General features: G+C 43.6%; 1 protein-coding gene across 3 annotated transcripts in view; it reads left to right on the top strand.

Annotated features, from left to right (window-relative positions):
• DENND5B (DENN domain containing 5B) overlaps positions 1-25,905 on the top strand; it is a 91,301-nt gene that overhangs the window by 26,292 nt on the left and 39,104 nt on the right. For 2 of the 3 annotated variants that reach the window (XM_033162874.1, XM_033162872.1), the window contains exons 2-3: positions 18,682-18,747; positions 21,612-21,721. In XM_033162874.1, coding sequence (XP_033018765.1) covers positions 18,682-18,747; positions 21,612-21,721 — 176 coding nt within the window. The remainder of the gene's footprint in view (positions 1-18,681; positions 18,748-21,611; positions 21,722-25,905) is intronic. The other variant, XM_033162873.1, reaches the window with a different exon arrangement.

Raw genomic sequence — 25,905 nt, 5'->3', positions numbered from 1 at the left:
GTTGAGTGCCCTCCCTTCACTGTGAGGTAAGCACAGAGTGTTTAAATATCTTGGCTCTACTGTAGAACCAGGTTTGGCCCCTTTACTCCCTTACTTCTTAGCAGTAGGGGCCTATATATGTGTGTCGTCATCCTTCTTGTTGCATCACTGGGTGCTAGAAGGCAAGGTGCAGAAAGGCAAGTATCTGGTACCCGAACTGGTACTGCAGCTGTTCCTTGGACAGCTGTGGTCATTCTAACCACTGTTAACAGACCACAGATGCTGTGCCTGTACCAGGCTGCTGTTAAAACGGCAGTGTTTCTCCTTACGGGGATGTTTAATGGTAATTAGTATAATATATGCCAAGCTTTCCTGCCCCCCACCCCCCCAAAGCATGTTTTGATACAGATGCACAGATCTAGATATTAATGCAAAGCTGTTATATCTCTGCATGCACTAGAAACATTGACAGCCAATTTTCACTCTTCCCAGATTGACAAATAAATGTCAACGAGCAGCTTCCCCCTCTTCCACCCTGCTCCATAGAGGTTTAGCTTGTCAGTTTGTACATGACAACCAGGAATATAAAAGCTGCAGTCAGCATAAATGTAGTTTAGCTTTGGAATTAAAAGAAGTACAGCACAACATTTGTAAAGCGTAACATTCTACTCCTCAAACATACTGATTGTGTTGGTCACATCTAGGCAATGTAAGTTCCTTCTAACTTGTAAGGAAATGTTTTTGCTTTCAGAAGATTCTGTTTCTAAAGTAGCTTGTGTTTCTTGTTCCCGTTAACTTTTAATTTTATGAAATTTTAAAGCTTCAACCATTTCAGTTAGTCCCTTTAAGTTCTGTTTTTGTAGTGTATTAAGATTGGCACTTTGAAAACCATGGTTGATATAAAAGTGTTCAGTTGTTCTAATAAGGAAGTTTAACTTATCCATTGCAATTGCTTTGCAAATTTTAACTTAATGTGCAACATCTTTTCACCTACTAAAGGGAGATGGGGGGGGGCAAGAGAGAAAAGCGTTTTAGACAGGAAGTTATCAGACCCTGCCAGCATGTCCCAGGATCGTGAGTGATGGGAGATGGAGCCTAACAACATTTGAAGAACCATGGGTTCCTCATCCTGGAATAAGGGAATAGCTTTGTGATCTAGTCCTTGCAGGGCTAACTTTCTAGAGAATATGACTCTTGAGCAGTTTTCTGGTGAAAATGTGACTGAGTTGCCACAGCAGTTAATACATGCATATAACAGATGCAAGAGTTGCTTGTGCCTACTCACTAACATGGGTTCCAATATTTAGTTAGGTAATTCATTAGACTGCTCAGTTGAAAGCGGTGCCCCGTATTAATTGCTCAGCAGATAAAAATGCAATACAAGCACAAAGTGTGTATTGGTAAACACAGATAGCCAGTGTCATCTTAAGAGGAGTTTGCAGCCCTTGTAAAACAGGAAATCTGTATTGGTCTCTAAGATGCTTCAGTGCCATTTTTTTTGAATAACATAAAGACTTTATTATTTATTCCATTTTGATGGAAATTTTCCTTTCATACACCAGCAACTTGCTGTTTGTTTGAATGACAATCAGTTGCTGTTTCTGTCTCTGAGAATTTGCCTCTATCAAATTTGGGAAGATTTGCCCTTCAGTTAATCCTGACCTTTCTATACTTCAGTCTGGTCTAAATGCGCAGAGAATTGTAAATCTGGCTTCTATTGCTGTTGCTATGGCAACTTTGGGAGGTTTCTAAACATGTCAGGAGTGCCCCAATATTGCATCTGTATTGTGACTTGACAGTCATTCTTTTTAAATTGGAGAGTTTAAGGTGTCTTTTTGATTTCTGACAATAAAATGAGTACTCTTTTTATAGAAGCCTCCATCTAGCATTCCATATATGTTGCACTGAAGTAAACATAAATAATTGTGTAGGGCTTGGTTCATGCATTTTCTCTGTATGGGGCTGTTTCTACATACAACCCTTGTGCATAGTTGAGTTCTGCACACTTCTTCAGCTCTGTGGGTAATTACCGTACATTCCCAGGGGTCAGCAACCTTTTTCCACCCGTGGACCAGTCCACCGTCCCTCAGACCATGTGGTGAGCCGGACTATATTTTGAAAAAAAAAAAAATGAACGAATTCCTATGCCCCACAAATAACCCAGAGATGCATTTTAAATAAAAGGACGGACACATTCTACTCATGTAAAAACACGCTGATACCTGGACTGTCCGTGGGCCAGATTGAGAAGGGGATAGGGCCGCATCCGGCCCACGGGCCTTAGGTTGCCTACCCCTGGCCTAGCCTATCCTAGCCTGTGTCATTCACACTTACATGGAGAAGCATCCAAATGCATTAGGGAAAGCTAGCATCTTGAGAAGAACAGACCTTTTCTCATTGGTGGAAAATGCAAGTATTCAACACCTCTCCTGGCTTTTATCAGTTTGAATGGATGTAGCTCAGCAAGAGTGCATCACATGGTTCCCCTGATAATGTTATCACCTTGGATATAATTGGGATTTTTTTTCATGCACCATGTAAGCTGTCTGCAAACAGTTTTAGTTTCCCCAAAATTTTAATAAAATGTGTGCTGCTTTTATCTTTTTTTATATATTAAAGCCAGCATCAATTGGTGCCTAATTGACTTCTTCACTAACTAGCTCAAAGTTACGCTGTGGGCATATTGTAGTTTTGCACAACTGATAGCTTTGCACGCACGCACCCCCCTTTTTAATCCATGCTTATTGCTGACAAGCAGGGTGGGGAGTGGCAATGAAATTTCGTGTTTTGATGAGAACATATTGGTACCTACTGTGATGCTGCCTGCATGGGCTTCCCTGTAGTAATTGGAATGCTCTGTGCCCACATTTCAAAGTGAACATATGTGAACTCTGTAGGGTTAGGAATCTTTCCAGATCTAAATCACGGTAAGCAGCTTGGCTTGACGTGAACTAATCTGTTATGTGTGTGGGATTTCTTTGTCACATTGGAGGGGGGGAATGCCATTTCTAGGTAATTTACATTTGGAGAAATGTGATATGCATACCCACCCACCAACCCCAAAACCAAGGGTCCATCTTATTCATTATTCTGCTCCCCCAGTGGCCAACCAGATGCCTGTGCGAAACCCTCCCTGAAGCAGCAATACATGTGTGAAATTATGAGAAGAGCTTTCTGCTTTGCGTGCAGGAAGTCCCCGGTTCAATCCCCCACATATCCAGGCAGGACTTAGAATGTCCCCTCCCTGAAGCTTTAAAAAGCTGCTGCCAGACAGTGTAGACAGTACTGAGCTAGATGGACCAATTGTCTGATTCTCTTTAAGGCAGCTCCCTGTGTTCCCAAGTTCTGCAAGCACTTGGACTGAGTTGGTGGCATTTATCATTCCTGCCTGCTGGGTATCTTCTCTCCTAGCAGAATCTCAGTGTGGTATGCAGTTAGGGAGAGAGGGCTGGAACAACATGCCTCCACCTGCCCAAATTTGGGGTGGCACAGTGTGGAAGCAGCTCCCCATACATACATCTGGAGAAGTGCGTGGATGAGGTCTTGTGCTGTACTTCCATTTGAAGGGTCAAAGGAGGGGTGTGCAATAATGCCATGCCTGTTGTGATAAGGCTGGGCAGACAGCTTTCTGGATTTTTCCTCCCCTGAAGGAAAATCAGTTCCTCTGTGTGTATGAGCTGTTCTGCTGCCGGATGTGTACCACTCTGCAAAATCTATATATTTGCTCAATTCATTTGAGGGCTTAAATGTGATTTGACGACTTCTGCTGTCAGATACTTGGGTTTTATTGTGTTTTATTTGCACACTGCTGCTAGCTGAAAATTCAGTCTCTTGGTTTTCACCTGTCTGCTTTTTAGAATGTGCCTTCACTTGCTTGTGCAGGCATTGGTTAGAGAAGTAACACCATCATAAAATTAGTCTGCCTTGCCCTTGACTACTGCTTGAAAAATTAACTCAAATCTAGGGAATTCTCCACACCCCAGACTACTGGAAAAACTATATGCTTTGGTCTCTGCAATAATGAAAGTTGTAGAACAAAGTATATGTTGCTGGGTACAAGACAATGGAATTGATATGCAACAGGTAAAGTTCTGAAAATTACTACCGGTACCCACTTGGGGAGAGCAGTTATCTTTTTCTCCCTTGAAAAGTATCTAGAGTTGAAATAGAAAGTTGGGAACTTCCTCTTTCAGCTCTATGTGCTTTTTAAGGCTTAGATTAAGTTCTCTTGGAGCCAACCTTTTCCTTGGAAAAGAGAAGTGCCCTTTTTCCTTTTCTGTCTCGGAGTGGAGTAGGGCTGATGTGGCAGATTAAGAGTTTCATTTGTTTAGTGAAAATATGGGACTTAAACATCAAGATATACAAGCAGTGTGCGAAAAAAGTTGGTATAAAACAATAACATACTGTATGCAGATACTGTACAGCACATGGCTTCCCTCAAAGAATCCTGGGAACTGTAGGTTGTTAAGCTTTGTGATGGGGAAACTACAATTCCCATGATGCTTTGAGGGAAGTCATGGGCAATGGATGTGCTTTAAATGCATGGTGTGGATCTGCCCTGAGTAGAAGTGTGCTACATCTGTTTTTTTCTTTCATCCTTTTCTGTTTTATAAGTTTATAATGTTGTAGCTGCCGATGACTACACAGTTGCAGCCAGCTAAAGGGGTGTGTGTCCTCTTTTAGTAGGCTTTTTAGGCAATTTTTTTTTTGGGGGGGGGGGGCTCACGAGCGTTTGCCTCCTGCGTGGTCAGTGACAGTGATGGGCACCTTCTGCCTAATAAGTTGCATTGTGCTTATGTATTTGATTGGCAGCTTTCCAGAAGATCAGTGGCAGTCCTGCTTGTTGCTGTCTTGGTAGATTCCAGGGGCTCCTCTCTCTGTATTCCTTCTGAATATCTTTGCTTTCCTTACTGAGCTTTCTCTCTTTTCCTTTCTTAAATGTACACATGTTTGAACCACTCATTAAACTTTTCTTTGGCCCCAGCCATCTGATCCGTATTAGTATCCTTATTAATTTATTAATTTTCAACTTTAATTTATAAATAAACAAGATAGGGGTATCCCTGAGGGGACAAGCTTTCTTTCCCCCATCCCTTCCCCATGACATAACTCTGCATGATGGTTGCGGACATTAAATTTCAGAGAACCCTGTTGTGTTTGTAAATAGTTGCTGAAGAACTGCCATTCATTCTAACACCGGTCCCACTGGACGTTACTTTGTGACAGCACTCTTTATCAGTTGTGCTCTCTACACTTAATGGGTTAGTTTATTTAATGCATTTTTTCAAGCTAAAGGGTATAAATACATTAAATAAATTAACTCATCAAGTGTAAAAGAGCAAAACTCATAAGAAGAGCACTGTCACCAAAGGCCTCTTGGAGCACCCACCAGAAATCAGTACCCGGTAGTAAGATTGGCCCTACCCTCAGGTTCACAATCTGAAGAGATGCAGCACACAAGGAAAAAAGAATGGGAGGAGAGAGGAGAAAGCAAGCTCAAGCAGAATTTCTTCCAAGTTCCTGTTCTTTTAACAGTTATGTGGGCTCTGAGAGTCTTTCCCTTGATCAAGAGTGGTCCTTCCATGGAAGCACTCTTCTCTCCCAGATCAGATCCAGGAGCAGAGCAGGTGACTGTGTCTGACCCTGAAGGACAAGGCAGCTCCTGCCACACAGTTCTTCCGCAGGCAGCTGCCTTGATTTAAACAGCATGTTCCCTAAGTATCAGCAGCACAAGCCTCTTGGTGCTATGGGAACTAGCAGTGAGCTGCTGCCTTACCCAACAGCTGGCTCTGCAGAGGAGGGCAGCTTATCCTTGACATGGATCACATGCTCCAGGGCTTTCTTGTTTAGATAGACGATGGCGCAGAGCCCATGTCTGTGTTTTTAGACTTATTATTTGCAGGTCTCCTTAGAAAACAAACAAACGCATCAAATAAAAGATTTTCTATTCTCGGTGAGCACTTCCAAGGTGTGCAGTGAAATGCCTTCTCTACCCCTCACCCCAAGGTTTGCTTTCAACTTCTGCCGATTATCTCTCGCCCCAGCGACCTGACTCCTAGCACTTTTCAGTGCCAACCACTACAGCATTTTCCATGTTCATTGCTGTCCTTTTGTCTCTAATTTTAGCCCAGGCCTCTGCAAACAAGGAAAGGGTTCTCATGCATGGAGGGCGGGGTGACGGCAGCTGTCGGTCTGGCCCCCCATCCTGCTCATTCTCCTTCCTGGCAGGGACCCTACGCCCAAATGGTTTCAGGACTAACTTGGCATTAGGCCAGATCCGGAGGCTTGCAATTGCACGGCATCACCGGCAAAGACGGGGGACAGGCAATCACATGCATGAATAAGGGCACTGCCTTGGATGCAGCTTTGTGCATCAGCTGGAGGAAGGAAGGTCGGGTGCGGGGGGGGGCACTGTTGGAAGTATTTCACCCTGCCTGCCTCTCTTGAGTTGCCAGACCTCTGCAGCTCCCCAGTGGGCTGACTCAAAAGCAAATATAGCCTGATCTGTGGGGCACGGCAAATGGCAGCACCTTCCACAAAAGGCAGCTTTCTGTTTGGAGACTGTTGGCCTCCTCCACTTTAGCTTAGCCTCTTGTTTGGTGTGTGCCAAGGGGTGGCACTTTCGGAATGTAAATTCTAGCCTTGCACTTCCTTTTAGTGTGCCAGTGGAGCTGGCTGTGCCAACTGAGACAAGGATCCGGGCACAGAAGGAATGTTGTGGCTGGAGATAGACTATTAATACGGATGTCTCATGGTGGGATTAAGAGGACATACTAGCCAGGAAACCATATAATGATGCTGTAGCTAAACCAGATGCCTTTTCATATTTTAAGCTTGTTCTTTTCTTTTGAAGAGCATGAGTCCGCCCCCTGCCCCCATGATATTTTTGCGGAGAAGCTGGTAAATTGTGGGCTGGATGAGGTAATTGTTGGGTGGATTTGTAGCTGGTTGGCTGACCTAATCCAAAGAGTCAAAACAAAATAAAAAATAATAAAAAATCCTTCCAGTAGCACCTTAGAGACCAACTAAGGAATATTTTTTTTTACTATGGCAGACCAACACGGCTACCTACCTTTAATCCAAAGAGTGTTCACTGATGGTTCCTTGTCATCCTGGGGAAAAGTGACAAGTGGGATGCCATAGGATTCTTTCCTGGGCCCATTGTTGTTCAATGGCTCTATAAACGACTTGGACAAAGGAATTGAGGGGATGCTCGTCCAATTTGCAGATGGTACCAAACTGGGAGGGGGTAGCTAATGTCGCAGAAGACAGAACTGGGATTCAGGATTGGAGGACTGATCCCAAACTAACAAAATGAATTTCAGTAGGGACAAAGGTCAGGTTCTACTCTTAGGAAGGAAGAACCAGCTGCACTAGCTTCTGTTCATTGCTCTTTTTCTTTCTTCCACAAGCACCAATATTTTTATGGTTTTCATGTGAAGCAGAAAGCAAATTCTTATGGCAGCGTTTGCCAACCTGGCACCCTCCAGATATTTGGACCATGGCTCCCAGCAGCTGTGGTTTAAAACATCCGGAGGGTGCCAGGTTGATACAGCTGCCTTATAGCACTGAATTATTATTATACATCTTGACTTCTTTCTTGCTTTCACTTCTAGACTTTTACACTCTTCTCAGAATTATTCGTTCTATAATGCTCTTTTAAAAACGTACAGCCATAATCTGCATGTTGCAGTGTGTTTATTTTTTCTACTCAGACTGCACAAAATGTTTGAAGGTTGGCAGCTGTTCTAGAGCCTACCACATTAGCTTATCTGGACATTAAATCAACATGCACCTAGGAAGATGAGACTTGACACAAAGCTAGACATTTTAAACAATACTGTACTTAACTGGAAGCAAATCTGATTGTAAACTGGTCCAGGCCTGGTGTTCACGGACCCAGAACCAAGCTGTTAGCAATAACTGGCTGTTGACAGTCACTTCCTTTCCCTTTGAAAGAGTAATTTAGCGAAAAGAATGGAGATGCTCTTACCAACAGGGGTGTCTGGTGACAGGAAGGGATTGGTGTGTTTAAAAGGAGAGGTACATTTGGTCACGCAAAGCACAGGGGTGCCTCCCCGTTTGAACCCTGAAGCCTTCTGCAAAAATGATACTTGCAGCAGATTTACATTTATGATATGAGATTGCATAATTCGTAGAGGCTTTGGGATTCTTTGTACATTATTCCGCCCCCTACAATCCGTGAAATATATCACCAAGCTACAGCATGTTGCTCTTGTAAAAACCTAGTGTTTTATGGCTGTATGTAATCTACGTTTTGATAGAATTTAGCCTTCATAGCTAAGTTCTGCATCTACCAGCCTGAGTCTTCAACTACCAGCCTGAGTCTTCTTCAAACTTGGGCTTTTGGTGGTGTTGTATTCTGGTTCCCATCATCTCTGATAAGTGACTAGGCTGTCTGAGCATGATACAAGGGGACCGAAGGCAGAACAACTCTGTGATACATAGAATCATAGAGCTGTAGAGTTGGAAGGGACCACGGGGGTCATCTAGCCCAACCCCTTGCAGTACAGGAATCTTGTTGCCCAATGTGGGCCTCGAACCCACAGCCCTGAGATTATGCGTTTCATGCTATACCAACCGAACATTCCACATGTTCTTTTAATTTTTTGAAGAGTCCTCTCAAGTTCCAAACATGACCAGAACTGAGCAAACTTTTCCAGCCTCCTGTATTTGTTTGCGCCACCTGATTATTGAGTGCAGACTCTGTAAGTGTGTTTTTGTGTGTGTTTTTGTTTTAGCTGTGTCACAGCACCACTACGTAATGGTACGCCTGACAACCAGCTGTGTGCACCGGTTACCTGACCATAAGTAGCTACTGTAGCCATCAACCGTTATTTATAAGCACACTGATTATAGTCATTACCTTGAAACACAAATGATAATCACTGTAATAGAAAGCTGGTGCAACACAGTGGCTAAGAAAGAGTGAAGGAATCCTGACGAATAGGAGATCTGAACTTGCCCTGTGACCGTAGATAAGCTCGCTCTGTTCTCGAGGTTGGATCCCTGCCTCCCGCAGTACAAGGTTGGTAAAGTGTGCCTACCTTACAAGCTTGTTTGTATGGATTGGGGTAATCGTAGAATTATTGGAGTTGGAATGGGAACCTTCAACACTGCAATGATAATGCACTTCTCCTTTAATCTAGTTTTTAATAGCTCTGCATTTTGCTGTTGCTTGTGGTTGAGTTATAATCTATTTTATCAGGGATTGTTTGTGTGTATAGAACTCAAGAGTTTTTTTTAAGGCCCTTTACAGATTTCAAGTTGCTTCATAAACATTTATTGCAGTGGTCCATGTGTCTTGGAGGTTTGTGGGGCATTTCACCAGTATTTCAAATATGTGCTGTCCTAGTGATATGCCTTTCTTTGCTCCTGGGGGAAGGCACAACATTTTGTGTTGTGCCCCTGACTTGGGAGTAACGTGTCATTTTATAGGGCAGCTACTACTGTTTTGGCTTTAATTGTCAGGAGGCAGCCAAAGGACGGACAGATGGCTCATAGTGTCTGTATTTAGGTTTCTTGGCAGCAAGCCAAACTTGACAGCTCAGTTTGTATTAAAAATACACAAAGAGTTTCAGATCTGGGGAAAAAATATCTCACAGCTGCAAGGTCTGGGGCAGTTGTTGGAACTGATAAATATTTACAGTGCTTTAGAGACTTCCCCCATGTGTATTGTGCGTGCACATAAATGCGTTCAGGGAACAAACAGGCAAATCCCTGCAGTCAGTTCTATGCCCAGTTTAAACCCAGAAATGTCATATTTCAGAAGACTGTGTTTAGATTTCCATCAATCTTTCCCTCCAAGCCTCCTGTTGTGCAGAATCTAAGACCCTTCTCCCATAGGCTTGGAGGACAATGACAAGAGAGGGTGAAATTTTCAGTTGTTGCTCCCCCCTTTGCTGAATGCTGTCGCCCCCCAGTGAGGTCTGCCTCATGCCTATACTGGCATGTTTTCAGTGCCAGGGAAAAACTCACCTCTTTTCTCAGGTTCTTGATTTAATAGAACAATGTTATTGACTGCTAGTTGCACTGCCCAAGATTTTGCTGCTGCTGCTGGGTGGATTTTTATGAACTGCATGTGTTCATTTTTAAGAGCAAGCAGATATGCCGCTTAGAGACCTTGTTTGGGTAAGAAGTGGCAAGTTCAATAAATAATAATTATAATCCCATGTATTTACCGGTATGTGTAACTTAAAAAAAAAAAAATCACTTGCCTATGCAGAGTTCTTTGTGGTCCAGCATGTTGTCGAAAGGGTTCTTAACCCGAGTGCTAGCCCCTTTGTTGTCCACCTGTCAGCAGTCTTTGTCCTAAAGAAAAGCTGTGCTGGATCAAGCTAAAGGCTGGTCTAGGTTGCATCCTGTTTTCTCAGTGGGCATGTAGGGCCTGAGTGCAGTCACCCTCTCCCTGCTTCCGATTCTGAGCAACTAGTGTACAAGAGGATTAATTGCCTCTGGTAGTGAAGGTAAAACACAGCCATCATGTATCAGTATCTAAACCAGGGTTCCCAAAGTTGGGTCTCCAGCTATTTTTGGACTATGATTCCCATCATCCCTGACCACAGGTCATGCTAGCTAGGGATGATGGGAGTTGTAGTCCAACAACAGCTGGAGACCCAAGGTTGGGAAACGCTGAATTCTAAACGAAAGGTCCCAAAATAATCTGATGCTAGGTTATATTAAAGATTACAGAAGAAGAAGAAGAAGAGGAGGAGGAGGAGGAGTTTGGATTTGATATGCCGCTTTTCACTACCCGAAGGAGTCTCAAAGCGGATAACATTCTCCTTTCCCTTCCTCCGCCACAACAAACACTCTGTGAGGTGAATGCGGCTGAGAGACTTCAAAGAAGTGTGACTAGCCCAAGGTCACCCAGCAGCTGCATGTGGAGGAGTGGAGACACGAACCCGGTTCCCCAGATTACGAGTCTACCACTCTTAACCACTACACCACACTGGCTCTCACCCAGGTTCAGCTGCATGTTCCAGTTGCAGGACATCACATGGCTTAGGGCCAATTTGGTCATGGTCCCTCCGTGCTGTAGAGCAGTGTTTTTCAACCACTGTTCCGCGGCACACTAGTGTGCCGCGAGATGTTGCCTGGTGTTCCGTGGGAAAACATGGGCTGGCGGTTGCGGCACTGGCGGGAGGTGGCGACGCTGCTGCTAGCGGCAGGTGGGCTGGGCGCGTCTCCCCCTCGGCCCACGGCGGCGGCGGGCGCCTTTGACTATGAGCTGCTCCTCCTGCGGCAGAGCCCGCGGAGCGCCTTCCTGCCCAGTGCTCACGTCTTCGCGGGCGGCGTGGCGGACGCGGCCGACTTCTCGTCCGACTGGCTGCAGCTGCTGGCAGGCGGGCCGCGCTGCGGACTGGGCTCGGTGCGGGGCGAGTGCCCGAGGGCGCCGCTTTTCGCCGCCGAGCGCCCGGAGCTGGGCTCGCCGCTGCCGGGAGACATGGCCTTCCGCCTCTGCGCCATCCGCGAGGCCTTCGAAGAAGCCGGAGTCCTCTTGGTACTGCCCGGCCCGGTGGCTGATGCCGCCGCCGCCGCTACCACCGCGGGCCCGGCCCGCCTGCTGCCAGCCGAGCGCCTCCCGCCGTCCTTGGGACTGGCTGAGTGGCGGCTGCGGGTGCAGCGGCAGCCCGGCAGCTTCTTGAAGCTGTGCCGACACCTGAGCTGCGTGCTCAACATCTGGGCACTGCGCGAGTGGAGCAACTGGCTGACCCCCGTGGGCCGTGCAGGGCGAGGCGGCCGCCGCTACGACACCGCCTCCTACCTCTGCTGCCTACCTAGCATTGGGGCATCTGCTGCTACCAATGCTATTTTTCTAGAAAAAGAGGTGCTGGAGCCTGGAACTCATCACGGACGCCTTCCCTCTTAGGCGCCCACCTGAGAGGTGCCAGAACTGAGTTCCTGTGGCTGGGGGGAGAGTCCTGACTAGTACTATAGTTGTTATTTATTATTATTAGCCTGGTGGGGGCGGGGCAAGGTGCACCATCTTCACATGCTCAATTCAGACATGAGAAGAATTATCATTTTTATTATTACTACTACTACTATTATTGTTATCTAATGGTGGTGTGCCTCATGATTTTTTTCATGAAACAAGTGTGCCTTTGCCCAAAAAAGGTTGAAAAACACTGCTGTAGAGTGCCCTCCTCAGAGAGACCTGCCAGGCCCCTTCCCCTTTGCTATGCTGAAAAGGCATGGCTGTTTTTTTAATAGAGCATTTTGTGGAGGCACTCCATAACAGTGGTTTGCTGTATCTTACACAGTTCCAGTGCTGGTGGTTTTTAATGTATATGTTGATTTTCTTTATTGAGAGAGGTGTTGTTGCTTTCTAAAAACAGCAAGGCATGATACAAACATCATTGAAAAACAAACGCATTTTTAATCTGTCTGGCACTTTGTAAATTGGTTGTCTCATGTTCTCTTTTTTATGCGAGGCTCCTTTGGAAGAGTTTGGTATTTAAATGCAGGATAAAAGTGCTTTAAATAACTAACTAAATGATAGAAATAAATAAGTAGGCAGTCTTGCTACAGACACTTCACTTCTGCTACCTACTCATTAACCATGAATAGAAAGGTAAAGGTAAAGGGACCCCTGACCATTAGGTCCAGTCGTGTCCGACTCTGCGGTTGCGGCGCTCATCTCGCGTTAATGGCTGAGGGAGCTGGCGTACAGCTTCCGGGTCATGTGGCCAGCATGACAAAGCCGCTTCTGGCGAACCAGAGCAGCACACAGAAACACCGTTTACCTTCCCACCGGAGCGGTACTTATTTATCTACTTGCACTTTGACGTGCTTTTGAACTGTTAGGAGGGCAGGAGCTGGGACCGAACAACGGGAGCTCACTCTGTTGCGGGGATTCGAACCGCCGACCTTCTGATCAGCAGGCCCTAGGCTCTGTGGTTTAACCTACAGCGCCACCCTAAAAACAACCCGGACAAGTATATGTCAGGTGAAGGTGTGAAATGGGCTTTGTGGGAGCCAGGTTGAGACCTCTGAATTAATCTTGTTTCTTGTATCCCACTACATTGGTGATTTTTAAAATGTATTTTTTTTTATTAATTCTTTTTGAAAAGATTTTTTTATCACATACATAACTCCAAACATGTTGCACCCCGCTACATTGTTGACATCTCCTAGGATTTTGCTTTTAAAGAGATTTTTTTCCTAGGTGAGTTGAAAGGGTTTGACAGTCATGCCTAAGCTCACACCCTTGATTTTAACTGACATGCCGGTGCAGGGTAGGAAACATTGATATGCTGGCTGCTGGAATAAGCAGTGACTGCCTTGGAAAAAGGGTTCTTGAAATGTAGACTTAAGAAACAGGGTGTGGTGGTGGTTGGGGGAGGATCATCTCTAGGATGTAAGCCTTTTGCAATCCTGCTTGGTTGTTCTACGCAGAGATTGGATAACATTTGGGGAAGGGCCGTAGCTCAGCGGTTGGAGCATCTGCTTTGCATTTGGAGAGTCCCAGGTTTGATTCCCATCATCTTGGGAATGTCCTCTGCTTGAAATGCCGGTCAGAATGGACAATGCTGAGCTAGATGGACTCTGTTTAAGGTAGCTTCCTATGTTCCTCATGCTAGGGTTATTTCTGCTTTATTCCCATATTTTATAACCAGCTTTTTGCCCTCTAACTGGAGCTCCCAGACATGTTTATGAAACCACAAACATATTTTCTGAATATTGAATGCATTCACTAACACATTGGGCTGGAAAAGTGGCTTTATTCAGAGGTACTCTTGCTTGCAGCCTGTGGTTTGGAGCTGACCAGGGCTGTCAAACTCAGCAATGCAAACCATGGTTAGCTGTGAAAACGAAAGGCGGAAAAACATGCACATGAGGGGGAAAGAGGAAGGAGCATGTCAGTCCACAGAGCACTCCATGGTTAGATCTGACAATGCTACAGCTGCACAGTGCCTCTGTAACTATAACTTCCCTTCTCAAACATAGAGGACATTTTAGCATATTTAACATGTTTCTGTAGTAGAATTTTAAGCACCAAACCATTTCATTTTCAGGAGTGTTGTAGATTATGCACCTGAACTGCTCATTCCATATTTCCTCTGTGGCTTTTGTCTAGTCATAAATGGAAAACAGAATGCATGGCTAGATTGGGTGTGACAATATAAGCAAGTTTCTCAAGCCTGTTATATTAGGGTTGGGGGGGTGCGGGTGGTGTGCAGTGTTGTGAAATGGTGCTGGACCTGGACTTCAAATCCTTGCATTTACCGGTATGCTTGAGATCTGTTTACAGATCCATTCTCTGCTACGAAGTTGGGATGCTTCTCAGCCTCTTGTCTTACTGTGAAGATAAAGAGGGGGACCAGATATGATCACGCTGGGCCCCTCGGAGGAAAGGCAGAATCAGGCTTTGGGGGATGAGGTCATAGGTCAGCCAGAGGAGATATGTTGATGGCAGTCTCATAAAAGCTAGTGTCATTCCTGGATTGGAAAAATCTCCACTTGGAGGTGGCGGTGATAAAAACGCCACAATTGTGAGCATTAACAGTCTGGAAACATTTTGAATGGATTTATGGCAGCCATCCAGAAATGGCCTGTGCTGCAATTTTATGGTTCATGTCAACAAAGACAATCAGTTAAATGAAATTAAACCCTGCTGTTGACTCATAGCCATATAGTTCTTCTGAATTAACTATTCATGCAAAAGATTGCAGGTTCATTACTTGGCACTTCTAGGTAGGGGTGTGGGAGGGCTGTAGCTTGGTGGGGGAGCATCTGCTTTGCATGCAGAAGGCTGCAAGTTCAACCCCCAGCATCTCCAGGCAGGGCTGGCAGAGATTGTGCCTGAAACCCAGGAGCGCTGCTGCCAGTCAGTGTAGACAATACTGCACTAAATGGACCAACAGTTTGGTCTGGTTTAAGGCAGCCTGCCTATGTCCATTCCTTTTTCCCTATGATACAAGATAATAAGATTAATTTTGGGTTGTTCCAGATGATCATCCCTCACGAACTTGCCTTCTTGCAAGGGTGACAGTGCTGTCTTTTTTAATGGGTATGTGTGCTGTATCAGAGCTTCACTCCGTGTGTGTGCCTTAAATAAAACGTTAGCAATCCTATGCTTAGAATGCTAGGACAGAGAGGCAACAGAAAGGAAATGTCTCAATTCCATGCGTGTTTGGCATGGAGAAAAGAGATGCTCGGGGCGAAAAGAAAATTGCTCTCCCATGTTTAGAATTCTGAAAATGCCAGTTCTGCACCTGCTTACTGGTGCCTTTTGGTATAAGCCTTGTGTGTGCCAAGAGTATTATAAAATAGCTTGCAGCTAGCAGTCGAAATGCAGTGGGGGGTGGGGCGTTGAAGCCGATATATGCATGAAGTGGAAGTGATCGTATCTCTGAAAATTATGCATATGATATGAACTGCAATTGAGCTTTTAGTTCCTCAAGGCAAAGCGCAGTTTATGTATGTTGGGTCTCTATTCTCCAAGCAACCGTGTTGTTTGTGCCTGCGTGGTTTTCATTTGAATATTGTTCAGCCGGAATCTTAAGGTTTGGTCTACCTTTCGGATCGCAGCACCCCCCCCCCTTGAATGTCTTTGTTATTCTGCTGGCATTTGGATGTGTAGCTATATTAAGAAACCAAAGCTGTTGGTTGGTGTAACGTTACTCTCCAGGCAGACAGTGGAGATCCTTCAATTGAGGTCAGAAGGTGGAGGATGGGAAGGAAGTCTAGAATAAAGCACCCTTTCTCAGACTGTATTTTTGAAAAGCTGTTGTTTAAAGCAGTCAAATTATTCTCTGCTGGAGACAAAACCCACACGGAGAGTAATTTGAAAAGGATTTCATGTGCTCTGTGAATTGTGTTTTAGATCCTGCAAATCAAAATTTGAAGAGTTTTATTGTACTCCGTGAATTAATATTCATTTTAATGGGTCTTGCTGTTCAGTTTTCTTCAGGGATTTGCATAACTTGTAGACTCAAGCAATCACAGCGAACTCCTTGCGTTAAGTGCATGAATACTTCATAGCAAAATGGGGCAGTCCCTTATTTATAAGCCCAACAGACCAACATTTGATATAACCAAGCTCTTGGGGAATAAATTAAGGAGCTTTATTTGAAAATATTTGGGTGTCTTGTTCCTAAGTGTATTTGTAGGTCTTGCCTGTGCGTGCCTCAGTTCTGTGTAGAAGCTAATCAAAGAGGAATGGCTTGCGGTAATGAGATCTCGGAGGCCATATAAACCCAACCATTTTTGTCTGTCGTTATAGCACCATTAGTATACTGCTCATGTATTCATTTCTGCCAGCAGTGCAGGTTGACACTTCTAAGTGTTCAACCTGTTCTGTCTGTCTCTTACTTTTCTGTCTTTTTTGCAGAGCAGATGATAACTAGTTTTAAAAACATGAAATGAATTAAAGAGGGCTGCCCAAATGATTAGTCTGGCTTCAGCCAATAAACTTTACCTTTAAATTTTAAGTGTTTATATTACAAAATCAAATCAAGGAGAATTTTTTTTAAATAATTCTGAAGGAAAGGGACAATTTCTTTAAAATGGGGGTGCCTGTTTGCCCACTAAGTAAAGGTCTCTGTAAGCATCATCTCAAAAAATAAATCTGGAATGCACAAGAGACTGTTTACGTTGGCTCAGCCTCGCCTGCACTGAACATGCCCCCTTCAACAAGCTCACATTTCATTGGATGCAAGAATCAGACACCCACCCTCCCATCCATTCTAAGCAGGTGGTTTCAGGTTGCTGCAAAGATGTGCAAATCTCGTGGGCTGCATAAATTTCTGTCAGAACTTAGCACCATAGTAAACCCAAATCGTATACCAAAGAGAGATGCAGTTTGCAATGTGTCTAAAATTATGCATATTTCTCCTAGCTTAACCCACATCTTTAGTACAGGTAGTGTGTTCCGTTTCTGCCAGTTGTGGAGAGGAGAAAAATGCTGCAGTTTGTGGTCCCTGACATCAGAAAATATAATGCTCTGTTTTCTCGGGTTTTACTAGGCTTTGCCCTCAAATTTTCATGGCTATGTTTTTTTTCTGCTGTTGCGAACTAGAAACTTTTTTTCCAAATGGAACCTCAGGTTCTCAGATTACTCAGTTTTCATGTAAAGATGGCCTGTATGGAATCGTGCAATTGGTCCAACTAGCCCAGGCATAGGCAACCTTCGGCTCTCCAGATGTTTTGGCCTACAACTCCCATGATCCCTAGCTAACAGGACCAGTGGTCAGGGATGATGGGAATTGTAGTCTGAAACATCTGGAGAGCCGAAGGTTGCCTATGCCTGAACTAGCCTAACGCTGTATATGGCGGGGATGAGAAATCAGGAGCCCAACTCCCATAATCCCTGCCTGTTAGCCATGTGATTATGTTTTGTGTTTTCTTCGTTTGGTTTCTTGTTATTGAAAAATTGAATAAATACAAAAAAGGGAGAGAGAGAATGGCATTACGTGTAGAAGCTTTCCTTGTTCTAAAATTCCTTTTCATTGCTGATTTTAACATCTCGTATTTTGTTTGTAGATGGGGCAGTTCAGGTGTTGGCATTGCCCATGGTGGCAACCCCCACACATGATGAAAGTGTTGCTTTTAATACTTACTTTGAAGCACCATCTAATCGCCAGCCTCCAGAACAATGGGCAGGCATCCTCCTTGCAATTTTGAGATCGCCCAGTTAATGCTGCCTCCTGGTATCCAGCCCTTCTGTTTAACCCTGTCACTCAGGGCCCAGGGATGGATAACATTTGGGGCTGCAGGGAATCCTTGTACTTCCTTATTTTCTCAAAAGGTCAGGGAACCTTTAGATTTCCAGATGTTGTTGAACTCCAGCTCCCACCAGGTCCAGCCAGCATGGGCAATATTCATGGATGATTAGAGTTGTGGTCCAACAATACCTGGACACTCAATCTTGAAATGGCTTTCCCATGTGCTGGCCAAATGCTGTGCGTAAGTAAATATTCCCAGGGTATTTTTGGCCACTACATGGTAGTTTGATTGCCATAGTACCTTTCTCATAGTAGGTGTTCCTTTAGTCCAGGCATAGAGAGCTTGTAGCCCTCCACGTGTTGTTGGACTACATCTCCCATCATCTTCAGCCAGCAGGGCCAGTGGTGATGGGAATTGTAGTCTGGCAACATTTGGAGGACCGCAGGCTTCCTATCCCTGCTGTAGATGATGTCACTATTCCGTACATTGGTAGGGATGGAGAATCAGTGCCTCAGGGGTGGCTTCTGACATACTTCTAGCGTTAACTTCTAAACTGTGCTGTAATGTACTGCACTGCACCGTAGCCTCTTAGAACACAGTTTAAGGATCACTTGCTTCCCCTTCAACAATGCTCATGTGGAGGCAGCGATATCTGAACTACCCCCTAGTGTGTTCCGTTGCTGTTTACTATCACAGACAATGCACAGCCCATTTGGAAAAGCAGCACAAACAAATTTGAAATGATTGAGCACATTACAAAAATACCTATTGTTTGTCTCAATTGGGTTTCTGCAGGAGACTTTCCTGGTGGGCTGAGCTTTGTGTGTGTGTGTGTGTGTGTGTGTTAACATGCATTGTTCCATTCTTTTGCTTTGTGTCAGAAGCAGTGGAAGGAAATATTGCTACTTCATGGTACATGTCTCCTTTTCTTAACCATGTTTTTGTGTGTGTCTGCACTTTCTGTTCATTTTGTTCATACGTGCTTTTTGTTTCTGTTATGTTATGTAGTCTTATACCAGTGGCTAGAAGCCGATCGTCATGGCAGGAGCTCAGATACTGCAAACAGAACATCAGGTAAAAAGAAAATAAAGAAAGATGGCGGATGCTTACTAATTTAATCTCCAGATTTCCTGTAATCACATCCATCTTGCACTTTAAATTCAATTGAACACTCTTCCTTTGATTAGTTTGATCTTGGTTGATTCCTTGTAATCAATAATCAATAAATCTATTATTTCCCCTCCCACCACCCTGTATGGCAGATGTGGTTATATGCTAGAAGAAAATCTTTTTCTTCAGTCTGGAAATGTCCCGTACAGCTACCCTGACTAATTTTTAGGATTACCTATGAAAGGTCATAACAAGTATGTTTTGCTTTAATACTGCTTTAATAATAATTATTTCTTCAATGATTTCTAGCCCTGTTGCAGGTCTGCGTTGGGTGAAATCCTCTTATTTTATGCTCTACGGTTCCCATTAGTTTGCATAGAGTGCCACTGCAGTGGTAATTTATAGTAGTTCTCTCTTGGATTAGGACGTAAAGGCTTACTGCCATAATACTGCCTCTTATGGGATTTTAGAATGAGTGTGAGTGGGACACAGGAATATTTACAAAGGCTTAGAAAGCAAATAAATTGCACAATTTTCTGTACAGTATTTTAGAACATGAGTTTGAATGCATGGCTGCAATCCTGTGCACACTTATCTAGCCAGGTAGTCCCAATGAGTGCATTCAGACTTACTTTTATGAATAGTTTTGCATTTCCCGCATCTTGCCAAATGTGAATTAAAATACGTTATTGGGCCAGTACAATTTATAAGTTAATATTATAATCATTAGCTTACAACACCCCCAATACATGCATTCCTCACCTTTGCAGGTGCTTGAAAACCTCTTTATTTTTGCAGTCCAAAGTAAGCAAAAGTAGAACTACCGTAACTCTTCTCACTGTTTGGCTTTGTGGATTATATTTTTTTTCATCTGAGAAAGTAATTAATTCCAGTGATATAGTTATCCAGAAAAATGAATTGTGTTCATCTTTAAAATTTCAAAACGTGCATGTCTCAAATACCTTGGAAAAACCTACAATTATATAATAGATACCAAGATCCATATTTATTGCTATGGGTGGTGGAGCGATGTTTGTTCCAATTCTCATGAGTTTTCCAAACTTCAAAGCACTGGCTGCAGTACACCACAACATATGCACCAAGCAGATAAGTCTACATAACTCTACAATGTTGCCCTACAACAAGCAGTAATCTGCACCATTCGTTGCAGCGTTTTCAGTCCTTTGATTGGCAGCCTGTATACATGTGTGTATTTCTCTGTGTTGTGTTGTATTTTAGTCTTCCTTTGCAATTTCTTTTCCAAACTGAGCCTCACTACACATTGCATCTTTTTGTGTTAGTAGCTATTGTTTTTTCTAAAAAGCAAATGGGGATGAGCAGGACATTTTTGTCCAATTTAAAGCAGAGACAGGAGAATGTATGTAAATGTGTTGAGGAGGTGTATATGTTCTGGGAAAATAACAAACTGAGAATGGCTTTTATGAGTCTTAAAATATGTTTACTATATTAATCTTTTAGGTGTATATCCTAAACATATTGCTGGAAAAAGTGGTGAATTTGATGAGACTCATAGCTGGAGACGTGCTTATTGTACATCTTTTATTGTACTACTACTACTACTACTACTACTGGATATTGTGCTATACTTTTGTTTGGGGTGGGTGGGGAACGAGGGGCCAGCATTGAAACTGATGGCCCTAAATTGAATGCCCTTTGCCTTGTTTCTCAACCAAGAAGAATGTAGTGGTTCACTTTGCCTTTCTGAAGTTACCATCTCTTGAGGTTTGGTGCTATCACTGTCTAGGGCCAGCCTGAGATATTTTACCACATGAAGCAGGTGGCATAAGGCACACCGCCATAAGCAAGTCTCCCGTGCAAGCCCAGTTGAAACGAGCTGTGGTCTCCTTATGCGACTTCTATTCAGTTGCGCTTTCCGCTAGAGAACTCTGGTGACGTCATACCTGTTAGGCATTGCAGAGTTCAACATGGAGGTTTTCAGAAGTGCAAATAGCATCTGCTTGTGGTGGGCTGATAATTATCACAATCCTACCAAGTGGCTAGAGAGAATTCAATGCTTTCCTCCCTAATGGTGCCAATGGGGCATTTGCTGGGATTTCTCCCAGGAGGACAGTAGGGAAGAAAAGGGTTTGAATCACCTTGGCTGCTTGCTAGGATCCTAATACTTTTCAACCCCTTCCCCTGATGCTTTTCTACATTAAAAACAACAGTGCATAGATGGTCAGTGCATAGATGCAGTTAACATGGTGTCCATTTTGGCCCTTTGTAGAGATGCTGAAACTTCTAGGCCTCATTGACCAGGAGCTTTTTGGAGTGCCTCAGTCGACCTTTCTACCAGCTTGTTCTTAAGTAGACAAACATAAAGCATTCCTCCCTTGGTGACGGGGAGCTGATCCCTGGATCACATTTTTTCACATTTGTTTCTTATTGCAGACACTGTCGTGTACCATGCAAATTCATGTGTTGCCCTTCTTCCGCTGATCTTTTCGCCACTATGCCAGAGATTAGACTGAATACATTAAACTTGGGCAAGAGTATTAAGTTGCCAGTTTGGCTCACTGCCATTCTACAGCAGCCCCTAATGATGATTGTGAGTTTTCCAGCACTGCTTTTAGTAGCTTAGAAATGCATCCACATCAGTTCAAATTACAGAGCCAAGTTAAGTGAAGGAAGAAATGGCTGAATGCATCTTGTGCACATCCTTTAGACCTTCCTTTTCCAAAAGCCAATGAAGTAAAAACATACATGTCCTTTCCCTCTGCATTTTCTTCTTTGATCAGATGTTGAGCAGGCTAGATGTCTTGCAAACCAGCTGTTGTGACTATTGTGGCTTTTTTTATTTGTTGCAGGAGAAAACTTTGACCAGAGCCCCTTAAGAAGAACTTTCAAGTCCAAAGTCTTGGCTCACTATCCCCAGAACATAGAGTGGAATCCCTTTGATCAAGATGCAGTCAACATGGTATGTAGAGAAGACGCCTTCCAAAGAGGTCTCCTCCTTCCATTCTTTCCCCCATCACTTTAGGAAGGCAGGATTCTTTTGCATGCTTCAGCCTTCCTCTCTTCTTATCTCCTTCAGCCACAGTGTGAAAAGTAGAAGGAGGCTGGGGGAAAGTAGGACCTTAGGATTTTGGTGTAGTGATTGTTTAAGGCTGCATATCAACTTGCAGCCCCCCCCCTTTTTTAATGCACAGAGACCCACTGAGTTCCATGAGGCTTAATTTCCAAGTAAATGTGCATAGGATTGCCGCTTAAATCTAAGCAGAGAAGCTTTGGGTTAGTTTTCCTTCTGTTTCCTTGTTGACTTTTAGGCTGTCACACTGAACCAGTTTTCTGCTTGAAAGTATTCCTTTCAAAAGGAGTACAATTTTCAGATTATCCTTTGCCAACTGTTATTGGTGGAACACTAGTTTTGCCAGTGAATATTACTATTGTGTAAAGCAGTATTGGGCACAATTCAGGCTTGGCAGAATCTACTGTTTTGCTTTGCTTACTTGATCCCAAATTTAGAGCTAGGTACAAAATAGTGACAAGGGGTTTATTATTGGAATTACGGAGCAGTCTGTCTGTGAAGCTTCCTCCCTTACTTCTTTGTGGTCCCAAATACATTCAGAAATTCAGCGTGCCTCTTGTGTTCAGAGCCACCTGGTGATCCCATCTACATTTCAACCCCCTGCAATGCTGCAGGAACCTCAGCTAAAGCATCCATGACAGATGGCCGCCCAACCTCTGCTTAAAAACCTCCAGGGTTTTTATTTATTTATTTATACTCCTGACTCTTAAGCTGTCTACTGCCCCAGACTTAACAAGCCTCCTTCCCTCTCTTACCTGTTTTCTCTTCCTCCTGTTGTCCCCTTATGCTCTCAGTTCCCCACATTCATGCTCATTTCCCCTATTCTTGCTTCAATCAGTATATTGCTTGTTCCTCCTCTTTCTCAAGCTCAACTCTCTTCTCTCACAGGCGTTCATTCATTCACTCATCACTTGTTTTGCTCCTGCTTCCCTTCTGGGCTCCACACCCGGGCTGTCTGCCCCTCCCTCCCTCCCTCCCTTCCTTTATCCTCTGTCAGTCTGAACAGCGTCCTTTACATGTAAGTCACTTCCTGCCTGATCTGTTCACCTCTGCATGCTGGAGAGGAAGCCCCTCGATGCACTTGCTCGATGCAGAAATTTATTCTTAGTACCAGAACTAAACTTAGTCCTGTCATACAGAACTATTGAACACCTTAACTTGTAATACCCATGTAAACACAGAAGTTCACGGTGTAGTTTTTATTCTGTGCAGAATGGTCTACGCAGGGGTCAGCAAACCTTTTCAGCAGGGGACCGGTCCACTGTCCCTCAGACCTTGTGGGGGGTTGGACTATATTTTTTTTTTTTGGGGGGGGGGGGGGATGAACGAATTCCCATGCCCCACAAATAACCCAGAGATGCATTTTAAATAAAAGGACACATTCTACTCATGTAAAAACACGCCGATTCCCGGACCGTCCACAGGCCAGATTTAGAAGGCGATTAGGCTGGATCCGGCCCCTGGACCTTAGTTTGTCTACCCATGGTCTACAGTCCTCATCAGAACCAAGTCAAAAACAGAACATGCTACTTTAGGCCTTCTTCACTTCCTGACCTATTAATGACACCATTCTATATGATGATGGGGTGAAACCAATGTGCTAAAATGAATAATCCTTATGGAGCTGCTTCTGCCCCAAATCTTGTTTGTCGTCATTTTAAGGGCTGGGGAATAAAAGCCTCACTTAAGAGAGCATTTTTCTTTCTCCCCCTAACAATAACCATAGGCGGTTGCTAGCTTTTGTTGCTCTTTTTCTTTCAGTATTAGTTTTGTCATTGCCTTGCATTTCTGCCTTCCATTTATATAAATAGCAATTGGTGGTCTTCCTTGGAGGCAAATGCACGAGCTTTTTTGAAGGTTAGCCCATGGGGGAACTTTCTGGGACTGCTGGATACTAAATGGATTGCAAATGGCTTCTGCGAAATCTAGTTCATGGAAAAGGAGAGAGGAAGGGGGAATCCTTTTACTGAACCATGCAGGATGCCACATACATTGAAACCTCTGTTTTCTCACATACAGCAATGGCTGCTTTTCGTCCTGCACTTAAGTTGTGGGGAAAATCCCAGGTGACTCATGTCCTTATCCATTGGCAAATGCAAATGTTCCCAAGCTGTTGCTTCTTATCCTTACTTGCTTATTCCCCACCCCCACCCCGGGAATTAGTATTAAGTCCTTTCTATGTGACTTTTAGGATCTATGAGCCTGGAAATGTAAGGGTGAGTAAGTCATAACCCTGAAAAATGGTAAATCCTGCCACAATCACTACCCTTGCTTGATCTACTCCCTACTGGCAGAATATTATTGGCTAGAATTGCAGCTGCCAAACAGTCTAATGAATATATGTTCATTTAATGTATTATTTCTTGGTTTGATTCCATTTGTGAATCACATCCCATATAATATCTCGGAAGCATTTTCACAGGAAAAAACCATCAATGAAAACGTGTGTGTTTATGAATAGACATGCATTTTCCTAACTTATAAGTGTACTTTTGACAAGAAAGAGTTGATTCCTCACTCTGGACAGTGACAAGACCCTTCTGCAAATCCCTCTCACCACAATTCCTCATGAGGACCACAAACAGAATTCCTTCCCCATCATTAGGATTGTGTTGTCTGGCACTAGAGGGGGTGCACCTGCAAAAACTTGTGCCCTTAGCTGTTTAGGGCTTTATAAATGATTGTCAATACCTTGAATTGTGGCCACTAGCTTACAGACAGTCCTTGCTTTGCACTTACTAAATGTCCAACGAGACTCAGTTTCAGGGTTGTGAGTTCAAGTTGGGTGAAAGATTACTGCATTTCAGGGGGTTGGACTAGATGATCCTCGTAGTCCCTTCAAACTACAGTTCTGTGATTTTGTATGTGTGTTTACTGTGGATGTACACATCCCACGGGCTTGTGCATACACCCAGGCACATGCAAATTATATATACCATAAATATTTTGAATCTGCTAAGTGGCAGAGAAGCCCACATCATATACCTCAGTGAGGCATTTCCAAATTTATGCTTCCTTCCATAGATGTTGTCCAATATACCCCAAATATATATTTGTTGTTGTTGAATCAATCTCAGTTTAAAATCTAGCCTGGAAAATCTCTGATTGCAGGATGTAGTAGTAAAAATGCTGCCCTGTGAGCATTAACAATCTGGAAACATTTTGAATGAATGCATGGCTGCCATCCAGAAATAGCCTTTGTTGACATGAACCATAAAATTGCAACACAGGCTATCAGTTAAATGAAATTAAACCCTGCTACTGAGTCATAGCCATACCCTTCTATGCATTAACTGTAAAAGGGATTTTGAGGACCCAGTCTGGATGACTCACGGTGATGACAATACTAGATCTACACTTGTATTTCTCACTCTTCTGCTTCCAGTATCAATGATTGAGTAGCATTTCACATCTGGTAAATCAGTAATTTTAGTGTTCTCTGTAGCAAGCGGCATTGAGTGAGAATAACGGGATTTTACCTTGTTGGCTGCTAAATACAGTTAAGCTTTGCCTTTACCTTTACAGTCAGTGGTGTCCAAACTTTTTTCAAAGAGGGCCAGATTTGATGAAGTGAATGGCTCTTTTTAGGATTGAAGTTGTTGAGGTTTCTAGGATTTTACCCCAGGAAATAAACTGCCACAGGGGCTGGATTATACCAACCGACGGGCTGTATTAGGCCCCCGAAATGGACTTTGGACATGCCTGCTTTACACCTATGCTTCCACTACCAAAATTAATAAGTACATACATTTCTTGGTAACTTGTTATAAAGTTGCTGCAGCTATTTGTTCCATGGGGAATCCTGGTTGGGTTTCCCTTTCTTTCTTTTTTTCTGATTGCAGTTTCCTTGAACAATTCAGCTTTTGCTTGCTTAATTTTTTTAAGCTCCCTTTTAAGAATTATGTGTACTCCATACATTACTGACAAAGGAAATAGAGGAGCTCTTGTTCGCTGCTTTATTGAGATACTCACATTTAACTCTTAAGGCTGTAAATAAATTTATGAACGGTGACAAATGGCCATTGCAGTATAATTGTGCAAAGTCATTCTGTTTGCTTCATAAAAAAAATACA

Source organism: Lacerta agilis, chromosome 10 (genome assembly GCF_009819535.1).
Source record: "Lacerta agilis isolate rLacAgi1 chromosome 10, rLacAgi1.pri, whole genome shotgun sequence".
Classification (NCBI taxonomy): domain Eukaryota; kingdom Metazoa; phylum Chordata; class Lepidosauria; order Squamata; family Lacertidae; genus Lacerta; species Lacerta agilis.
Note: the sequence above shows the minus strand (reverse complement) of the source record. Positions and strands in the feature narration are given on the sequence as shown.